Genomic DNA, 11315 nt, shown 5'->3' with positions numbered 1-11315 from the left:
GTTTGCATTTCTCCTCTTGTTGTTTTTGTAGAAAAAAAGGTAGAAAGTATCTATCTATCTATCTATCTATCTATCTATCTATCTATCTATCTATCTATCTATCTATCTATCTATCTATCTATCTATCTATCTATCTATCTATCTATCTATCTATCTATCTATCTATCTATCTATCATCTATCTATCTATCTATCTATCCTATTAATCCAAGTTTATCTGCAGAGAGAACAAATGTGCGCCTTAAATTTAAAAAGAAAAATTATAAAGCTGCGCTTTAAGCTTTGTTTCTAAAATCGTAAATGAGGTTCAGTCAGTTTGTATTGTTTACAGCGCTGAAAATGAAAAGAAAGAACAAAAAGAAAAGAAACCGATTTTTTTCTGAACTAGTTGTGATATAACATTTAAGTAAACACGGAGCAGGCATGTTACTTATTTAATAGAGCATTTAAACTAAAGACAACGAATTTGAATCATTTAATGATTTCATTTATTGCGGTTATTTTTTTGCTGCTGTTGTGGAAAACTCCTGTCGATACGGAAACGCCTGCGTGTCTTAAAACTTTCAACGATCACGTAAAGCAACTATTTCACTTGCCAGGACAAGTGGCATCATTCATTCATATATGAAGGGCAAAGTTAAGCGCTTTGCTTTACCAACAAGAGCTACAGTAAATCAGCAGCGCGTGGCTCTTTTTCAAACATGTGATGATGGAAAAATAATACTACAAAATAAATGCCATAACTTTTATTAATATCTAGCTAACACTCACAACAATTATTACTAAATGTAGTATATAACCTATATGTTTTACTAACCTTAATTAGACTGTAGGCTACATTAAAAGTGAATAAAATTAACTTCTTTTTTTTTGTAAATTTGTTTTATATATATATATATATATATATATATATATATGACGGGTTGTCTGTTAATTACTATCGATAACAGCGGTACAGAAACGCTACCAAGTCCAGTTTGAAGTGATATATCTGATCAAATAATGACTTGTTTTCTTGACTTAAAAAAATAAATAAAAAAAATGTAAACGTTTACTGCAACATTAAACTTAATCATAGTAGTATAATCAAATGTTCGATTTTCAATAATCATAACCTTCTAAGGCATAAAAAACGAATATAATAAATTGTGTGTAGTTGATACATAACCGTGCAGACGGAATGTGTTTTGGTTTTTGTGGTTAACAGTTTATAGTTTCTGGAATAGGAGCAACGGCAATTTTATGTAATAATAATAATAATTATTGTCATAATTAGCCTACAACTGTGCATTACACTCTCAATGGTCATTGAGATCCCAAAAATAATGTATACATTTGAAATCGCAGTTCATATAATTGGCGATAAAACATAAATTCCAGTGAGATTTCTGAAAAGTTTCTGTTTTCCTTTTATTTAGCAAAATTCGTTGTAAAAACAATAATTTTAAAATAAATGAAGTCATATTTTCCCTGCATCGCTTCTGTACTGTAAGAGTCTTTCATGAATCAAGAGGCAGAATCAACAGGTGTTCCCGAACTGTTTCTCATATCAGTGTCAGTTCAGACAGTATTGACCGTGTGAAATGATGGAGGTGAACAGACATTTCTCTCGGTTTTGTTACAGAACAAGTGAGAAAGACAGCTCTTTCCAGACAGCAGCAGTTTTGTTTGACATTATGATGCTTATTACAGATGGACCGGAGCTTTGATGTTCATGGCGCACTGAACTCCTTCATCGAGCGCAGTGTCGGGTTTCTGCTTTCCAGAGCCGTGTGTCCGCTGTCCAAATGATTATCATTTTCCCATGTATCAGAGTAAATATAACTCGCAGAGAATCCGAGATAACAGCCGCCGTGTTCAAAGCGTGAGGGATTATGTAAAGGAAATATAGAGATCTCCACTGGAAAAGCTTTGAGCTCTTTTTGCTCGATCAAAGGGAAGAAATGAGAACAACTGCTGCTGGCTTTAAAACAGAGGGATACAGCAGAATATCAAGATAAACAGACCGTGTGAGAAGTGGACTCACTGCGGCACCTGTGAACTGAAGATAGATAGATAGATAGATAGATAGATAGATAGATAGATAGATAGATAGATAGTAGGCATATGACTCAATAGACAGTAATTTATCTTACACTTTCAAGGTAAAGACATCATTAAAATAGTCTGCAGTGGTTCAACCTTAATTTTATGAAATGATGACAATACTTTTTGTGCACAAAAACAAAACAAAAATAACGACTTTATTCGACAATAGCTTCTCTTCTGTGTCATTCTCCTACGCTGTTTACGTTCAGCGCTTCTGCTCAGTATTGGCCGACACTGTTCACGTGAACAGCACGACGCATGCGCATGCGAGGAGCTGACGTTCTGATGTAGAACCTGGAAGCGCTGAAGGTAAACAGAGTAGGAGAATGACACGGAAGAGAAGGCTTGAATGAAGTCACTATTTTTGTTTTGTTTTTATTTGTTTGTTTTTTGCACACAAAAAGTATTCTCATTGCTTCATATTAAGGTTGAACCATGTAGTCATGCTGACCATTTTAATGATGTCTTTACTATTTCTCTGGACCTTGAATGTTGTAATTTTGTTGCCTTGGGAGATAGATAGAAAAAAACAACAACCTAGGATTTCATCAAAAATATCTTGCGGGTTTAAAACGACATGAGGGTGAGTGTACTTAATGACAGAAATTTCATTTTGGGTGAACTATCCATTTAAAACGGATAAAGGAAAAAGTAAAATATAAAGTTGAAAGCGTTTTTTTCTTTAAAATCATCCCATGGGAGAGAAAATGTAGCCTGTATTATTTAACTTAATAATAAAGACGAATTCATATATTAATTTGAACAGAGACAGTGAAGGGGCACAGTGTGCAGCCACCGCCTTCTGGATCGCGGACGCCAAGCAGCTCAACCAATTAAGCAGTGATGTCCAGAGGCTGAGCTCCTCAATAACGCGTTTCCCAGTACGGCAGCTTCATTATGAACCCGATCCTGCGCAGATTAATGGAGAGACACAGGGCTCAGCGCGCGGGGTGCAAATGCACCTCCGCTTTTGGATAGAGGAGCTTTGTGGGGATGTACGGCTTCATACACACCGGGAGCCGCTGTTAGCAGCTAAAGCACTTTCGGAAGGGCACATTATGACCTTAGATCGGACATTAAAGGATTCCGCCGTGTTGTTGCAAGCGCGTTAGTTGTTGCGAGCGCGCTGACCACTGATGTCAATACTGCTGCTAATTGTATCACGACTGTTTAAGTTTTCTTGATACCTTTTTGCCATTTTCTGCAAAAGAATAGGTTGTTAGGCTACTAGCCAAAATGGCAAATATTTTGAAAGCTTCACTAACTGCAGGAAATTCCATATTCATTATTTACAGTTGTAGTAATTGTAGTCTATGGTAATTGGCGAATGTATTCTCGAGTGATTAAAGACTTAATGTTTCAAGTTTGAACGTAGGCTACAGTATAAGACGTGTCGTAAAATGAGTTCATAAAAGTGGGCAAATTCGTTTTTTGATTAATTTCCCTCTAAATGTCAAGAAGCACTCTTGGAAAATGTTTCATTTGTACATTCTAAAAAAATGTTGGGTTAAATGTTTGCCCAACCAGCTGGGTAGTTTTATTTAACTCAACTGTTGTTTAAAAAATACTCTATCGCTTGCTTAAAATGAAACCAAAGCATGTTGGAAATTAACATTTATTAATATGTTTAATGAATCAACATTTAAGCTATTAATACATTAATGAATAATAATTAAACATTTATTAAATTGCTTATTAATAAAATGTTCATCTTTTAGTATTGTTGCCTCTATAGTAATTATGTGTCTGATTTTTAATTTCCAACCATTTTGGGTTCATTTTAAGCCAGACATATAGTCATTTTTAAACAATAGTTGAGTTAAATAAAACTACCCAATGGTCAAACATTTAACCCAATTTCAACCCAAGGGTTGTTTTTAACTCAGCATTTTTTTTTTAGTTTATGACAAATACAAATCAAATTCCAACACCTGAGCAAACAATAATGCTCTATATAAAGAACACAAATACTAACTTTTACAAAATTGTACCCGTTTTCAGTATCATCCCATTTTAGTAAAACACTTTAGATAGGATAGCAGTAGCTTTTAAATAAGTGGGACCTGACCTGGTAGACTTTGTTCAAGCTGGTATAGACCGCCAAATACCCCAGCAACCTATGGCAGGTATGTTCCTGTAGGAACTTAAATCTAATTTAAAACAATTTTTTTTTGGCAATACTTAAAATTGTTATCATGTTTTATATAAACTTAAAACAGATGTCACACACATTTTTAAGCTTGTGTAACAAAAAAAAAAAAAAAAAAAAAAAAAAAGCCCAGAAACCCTACATTTTCATTATTTTAAAAGTCTGCATTAGAAGCCAGAAGCATAAATATTATGCCTAAATATGCTTCAACCAGAATTAAGTATGGCGCCACCTATGGGTACAGACTACTAAGTTCCCTATAAGAGCTGTTTGATATTTTTGTAATGATCAGTTAAATACTAGATAAACACATAAATCAATGTAAAGGAGTGTAACAACAAATTAAATCACAACAGAAAATGTTCAGTGAACATTGACTTTTATGAAAACGAACAAATAACCAAATGTTGCACTTGACAATAAAAATGGTGTATTTACAAAAGTATTAAAACTAGTTACTGTTCCAAGTTTTCAAAGAGTGTCATGATGAATTAAGAGTCAATTATTTCATCCCAAAAGGGGAACGTAGAAAGTAAAACAATATGTTTTTTAAAAAACATTAAACATTGTTAAATCAAACAAAGCATTTGAAAGTCTATTCTTTATAATGAGAAATCCTGAGAAATTACAAATTTCTAGAAAATCAAAATCCACCATAGCAAATCTGATTCTTTTATGCATTTCGATGTTGTATATACCGAAATTTCTCAAAAAAAGGACATTCTTAAAAATAAACAAAAATATATATGTATAAACATAGGTGTCCCCCTGAGATCAAAACATGTATTTTAAAAATAGGCCAGCACATAAACAGCCAATTTCTTACTGATTTTGTTTGTTTTTTTTTGTTCTTGCATCTCAACAAAGAGTTTGTTCAAAATGCCTTAACCTTATCAAAAATTTGTACCCCCCTATAGTTGTACTGCTAACTTTTTTTTTTTTTTAAACATATAAGATATAATCCACCAAAAATATGAAATTTAAAAATCTAGGAGGATAACAAAATGTTATAAAAACAGTTGATAAAAAAAAACAAAAAGGTTTTCAGGAGAACTAAAATGCAACTAAAGTTGATTTCTAAAAGCGCTTCCACCGTCCCTCTCTAGAGCCGTCCCGTGAGTCTCTCCGCCTCTCGGGGGGGTAGTTTCTGTTGTGTCCTCCGCTGCGGTCATCGTGATGATGAAAGTCACCCCGCGGGCTATCACGCCGATGCCGGTCGTAGTTGTTCCCGTTGTTTCCGTGGCGTTGATCTCTGCCATGATGGTTGTTATTGTCCTGGTGAGAGTGGCGTTGACCGCGCTGGCCAGACCAATCCTGTTGCCAGGGGTTACCGTCCGCAGAACCCCGGAGCTGCTGCATGCTCTGCTGGAAGGCTCCATTGAACTGCTGCAACTGCTGCATCTGAACCTGCCACACGTTGTTCATCTATATAATAAAAAAAAAAAAAAAAAGTCATAAAGTGAATGACAAATTTAATGCTTCAGGGTATATATTAAAATAAGCCCATGCTGCAATAAAATGTATATTAACAGATTTTTGAATGTAGCATGTAGAGGTGTCCTCACCATTGCCTGTCTCTGCAGACTGTCGGGTGAACTGAAAGACCTTTGGATATGCTGTGGAGGAGAGTAGGACGGAGAGCCCATCTGCTCTGGGGTTCTGCCAGACCACAACAGAAAAGAAGTTTTTAGGTCAACCAGATTCACCAAACATTCTTAAGAAAAAATATATTCTTAACTAATGTTTTCTTCTGGTATTCTAACTTAAGAAAAAAAAGTTAAGGATAATTGGTATTCCTAAAAGACTTCTTAAGAAAATTCTTGTTTTTCCCTTACCATTGTTGAGAAAAAAAACTTGAGAAGAATGCAAATACTTGAAAAGAATGTTCTTAAAATCATTCATAAATAAGTTATTGCGCTAATTTCCTCTAGGGCTGCATTTACATTATATGGTTCAATGACCCAACTCTGATTTTTTTTCCTCCCAAGAGTATCATTCTGATACTCTTTGGCTCCGTTTCCACTCGGTATTAAGATGCGTTTTAGTCGATCGGATCACAAGTGGACGATGCTAAATACAGGTGTAAAACGTTTTGAGCTTGTCCACTTTCGACCACTTTCAAAGGCAGTCAAAAACGCATTCGACCACATTGCTTTCGTAGTGGAAACGCTCATGTGGTCGAATATGTTCGAACAGCACAAAAGACCGCTTACTCTTCGCATACTGACCTAACATTATGGGAAGCGCGCTAACCAGACAGATTTAAACTTTGCCGGCTGAAGACCCAAGATTGGTTTGAAGATGAAAAACATACCAAGCACAATGTTCTCTCACCATTCCTGATTTCTAACACTCATTGCATTCACCATGGTCTTGTGGCTGTCAGAGCAGAAACGAAAGCTGATGCTCTCCGGATGTTTTTCCCGTCGTCTCCGGTCGTGTTCACATGTAAATTGCATGAGCTTATTTTGTCAATTAGATCAAAAGATCTGCAAAACCCATACCCCATTTACCAGCCCATAGACCCTCCCCTTGAAGAAATCAGGACAGAAGTGGTTGAAAGTGGACAAAAGAGATGGATTAAAATACCAGGTGTAAACAGGTATGTGTCTCCCTCGTCTACTTGTGATCCGATCGACCAAAACGCATTTTAATACCAGGTGTAAACTGGAGCTTAGGTCGGTTTTAGGCCTCATTCATATGTGGAAATAAATCTGATATGAATCAGATACGTTCATTTGCGTCTGCAATGTAGCACAGATCAGATATTCCTGTTAATGCGAGTCATACATCACTGACAAAGTAACGGTGACGAATGACATTAACTGAAGTGGACACCAACCAAGATCACATGACTTTTCAATGGAGCAAAGTCAGACGAAGGCTCAACTCAATGTTTTGCTAACCTTTAAAGATGGTGTGTCCATTGCAAATTGCGCTGTTTTTACTTTCTTTTCACCCTAATCTTTTCCAGGTCAGTATGTCTACCTTTGAGCGTTTCGCCAAGTGAGTAGTGTAAATGCAGATATCCGATATGGGTCACTTTTAAAAGTAAGCTGGTCACCAAAAAAAAAAAAGGATGATATAATCCAATCCGAACTGGGCATCAAGACCTGCAGTGTAAATGCGGCCTATCAGAACCTCCAGCTCTTGCCTACTGAAGCTCTTGTTTCTTCTCTTTGTGTCCAGGTTAAATCCATATTTCCACTTCCCAGCAAGTAAATTCTAATATGACTGTTAAAACCGGTTAATCTTGTTAAACGCATAATCTCATGCACTTTACATTTGAATAAATGATCAAGATGTCATTGCTACATTTAAAATAAAAATAAATAAATAAATAAATAGATAGATATTTAAAAATTGGCAGTATTTAATTTGTTGTAGCTATTATAAAACATTTTCAGTCATTTTCTTCTTAAGAAAATATTTGAGAACTTAAGAATTTTTCAGGAATTGCGCTTAGGAACATTACGAACATCTTAAAATCAACCTGAAGAATTTTCTTAACTACTTAATATTTTCGTGAATCTGGCCTAGACTTGCATAAGTTTGGGTCAGAAAGATTTTTTTTGTTAAAGAAATTAATGCTTTTATTCAGCAAGGCTGCATTCATTTTTATCAAAAGTGACAGTAAAAATGACATTTATAATGTTCCAAAAGATAATGCAAATAAATTCTGTTCTTTTGAATGTTGTATTTAAAGAGTTCTGGAAAAAAAAAAAAAATAAATCATCACTTTCCACAAAAATATGAAGCAGCACAACTGTTTTCAACATTCATAATAATAACAAATGTTTCTTGAGCAGCAGATCATCATTAGAATGAATTCTGAAGGATCATGTGACACTGAAGACTGGAGTAATGATGCTGAAAATTCAGCATGACAGGAATAAATGACGATTTAAAATATATTACAAAATTTGATCAAATGAATGCAGCAGTGTTGAGCAGAAGACGTCTTTCTAAAACTCAAATCTTAATACCAACCCCAATCTTTTAAATATTAGTGCATATAAACAGAGAGAGAGATGGAAAAAAAGCACACTGTCCAATACAAAAATAAATAAAAAGAATATACATTTTTGATGAATTTAAAATAAGTGCATAGTAACTAAAGAATGCAGTCATGAAATCAGAGACACGCCACTTGAAGAAATCCAATCACAAATGGTCACGAGAGACAAATTTGAGATGCCAGTAAATACCAGATGTAAATCTGTCTCGGCTGACATCTTGTGACGGGATCTCTTGAAACAGATGTTCAGAGCAGGTGTAAACATAAGCACTGAATAACTACATTCAAAACAAAGATTACCTTCCACCGCGGTGACCTGGTGTATTCGCCGGACTAGGGTTTTGAGAGTTCGCTGGACTTTTGCCTTCCTGATTAATATGACTGCTGCCTGTTAAGAGCACCACAGATTTAGATGACCATTAATCTGGTTATTGTTTTGTGGTGTGTTTTTTCTTTCTGATTTAATTTGTAAAATCAATGTGATAAGCCCATGCACTGCTTCAAAATGACAGAAGATTTCAGAGTTATAAAATTGCCAAGTATTTGCACACTTGAATCACAAATAATTGGCGTCAATATTGATTTTAAATTTTGTGTACAATGGAAACCTTAATTACTACAGTTTTCTAACATCAAGTTCTTGAAGAAAAATGCAAAACATTTTCATGAACTCATGAAATGATTGAAGAGTGGCTATGCTGAGATGACAAACCTCTAATGAACACAAACTAAAGCAGTATAATATGGAGATTCCTACCGGCTCTGAACTGTAGGTTGAGCTGCCGTCCATACAGACGGATCCCATTGAGCAAGGTCAAGGCGTAGGGCACAGACACTTCATGCTTGAAGTTTACAAATGCAAACGGTTTTGATTTTCCATCATTGTCTTTGGGGATTTTGACTTTGATCAATGGCCCAGCCTATTGGAAAGAGAAATACATGTGAGACTTCTGATGTTACATAAGAAAGAAACTAATGACAAAAACACTGTTTTCATTCACTGGTTATTTGTGAGATTTAGGGCAATTGTTCTTCTTTTAGACTGGTGGAAAGAAAATAATACATATTTTTAATATTTATTTCATTACACTTTATCAATTTGTGTCAGTAGATTTCAGTGAACCTACAATACATATCTTGAAAGGCCATCTTTCACAGACAGTAATCCACACATCAGCAACATTTAACAGAAAGGTTTATTCATATATAATTTGCCTGATTTCTATTCAACTCTTATGTCAACAAGAATTTTAAACCTGGCTTTATGCAATGTTCACATTTCCGTTCTGGAAATGTAAATTCGCGCATATTTTATTGCATATTTGAACATAACTTTTCAGAAATACTGCCATATAAAACAACTATCCTAATATACAGTGATTAATCATATAGGGAAGTATGGCGATATTTATTAATTGAAATGTTTACCGTGTTCACCTGCCTTAATGAACGAAACATCAATCAAAATAGAGACAATGCAAAGGAATAACTAGGAATACAGTGTGTTTGCAAAGACGACAACAACACATAAACAGCGCAAAAACACATAACGTTATGCCTCTTACAGGTTAGCTGTTAAAATAAACCGGTACAGAATCCTAAATAAAATCTCGAGCAAATCGATGTCAAAGAAGAAACACTTCATACACATTTTAAAACGACACCATTGTACTTATCAGTCAATCACGCGTTTAATACTTTCCAAACAACAAACAGCAAACAATCAATCGTTAGCGTTAGCATTAGCAAGCTAATCAATGACGCTAAAGCACTTGCCTGTAAAAACAGCTCGAATATAACTTCTTCTGTTACTTGAGGGTCCAAGTTCCCGACATACAGAGTCCGGTCAGCCTCATCGGCTATTCCCATTTTGTAAAATATTGATAATCCAGCAGATTGATTGCGTTAACTCTGTTAGCTTGAATTTATCACCAACACATCTGTCTTTAAAACGCGTTTGCCGTGTGTGAGCAACAACTGTCGTGATGAACAGTCGCCTCACGACACAAACTTGCAATTCCGACCACAGGGAGGCGCTATTTCACAGTTTAAAGAATATAACTTAGTGTGAGATAAAAGTCGCATTACCTTTTCCCCCTGTGGTGGAAACAAGCTTCCATAAAATCCACCTTTAATAAAGCGAAAGTCAATACATATCCAACTTAATGCTCTTAGTCCTATGTGCTTAAATTAGATTAGGTTAATTAAAATATAATGATTTTTCGGTCACACCTCAAGAACACAGAAAGCTGCACTTGTTGGCATTGTGGAGATAACGTTTGGCTCTGTCACAGATAAAACACAGAGATAGGTTACTATTGTTAGGTTATTTTTATTGCTGCAGCATGCCTGTGACAAAGCTAATAAAAAAAAGAATTGCGTGTTTTAGTCTTTAACCTTATTTAATGACTAAAGTAGCCTCTATTCATTAAAGGTGCAATATGTAATATTTTCTGTCTGCTAGAGGTCGCTAGAGGCCTATTCATAACAAAGGCGTAACTTGATGACGCCGCCAAGTTTGAACGGGGAATCTTGGGACATGTGGTCTTCACGTCACAGCCGGTGAAAAACAATAGGGATAGGACTCGGGAATAAATCATGTTCATGGATGAGATTATTAACATTACTGTAGTATGAAGCAGAGCAGGAGCGAATGTTGTGGAGTTGAACAAGGCCGCTGGAGCGATTGAGCAACACACGCCGCGAGCAGCGGGACTTTTATTATGACACAGTCGCCGGCGCCGCTTTTCCGGTCATGAGTATGAGGTAACACAGCTCTGTTTATCATATTAGATACATTTGAGAGTGTTGAAAATGATGTCATAACGTTACTCTGTGCATTTGCACGGCAGCTGCTGTTGCACACTGCAGTAAGATAGATCGATTTTAGAATATCATATTAAATGCCGGATGGCTTGTGTTGATGAATGGCATGCAATTCATTTGAAAACGTACTGTATGATGGAGAAAATGCTGTATTACTGTTACTAAATATAAATCTGCATCTGATTATGCTATGTTAGCTACTTCAGAAAATAGTGTGTTTCTCTAAGGCATGGTT

At 35.6% G+C, this 11315-nt stretch overlaps 1 protein-coding gene across 1 annotated transcript; it reads right to left on the bottom strand.

The window, feature by feature from the left end:
- Window positions 1-4598: 4598 nt before the first annotated feature.
- On the bottom strand, window positions 4599-10242 carry rbm7 (RNA binding motif protein 7). The gene is made up of 5 exons (XM_048169079.1): window positions 10031-10242; window positions 9012-9174; window positions 8555-8642; window positions 5802-5895; window positions 4599-5661 (listed from the first exon to the last, which is right to left on the bottom strand). Exons 1-5 carry the CDS (start codon window positions 10121-10123, stop codon window positions 5314-5316), a joined length of 786 nt encoding a protein of 261 aa, XP_048025036.1. The 5' UTR covers window positions 10124-10242; the 3' UTR covers window positions 4599-5313.
- Between the last annotated feature and the right edge of the window lie 1073 nt (window positions 10243-11315).

This window comes from Megalobrama amblycephala, linkage group LG19 (assembly GCF_018812025.1).
Source record: "Megalobrama amblycephala isolate DHTTF-2021 linkage group LG19, ASM1881202v1, whole genome shotgun sequence".
NCBI classification, from domain to species: Eukaryota; Metazoa; Chordata; class Actinopteri; order Cypriniformes; family Xenocyprididae; genus Megalobrama; species Megalobrama amblycephala.
This window is presented reverse-complemented; position numbering and strand designations above follow the sequence as displayed.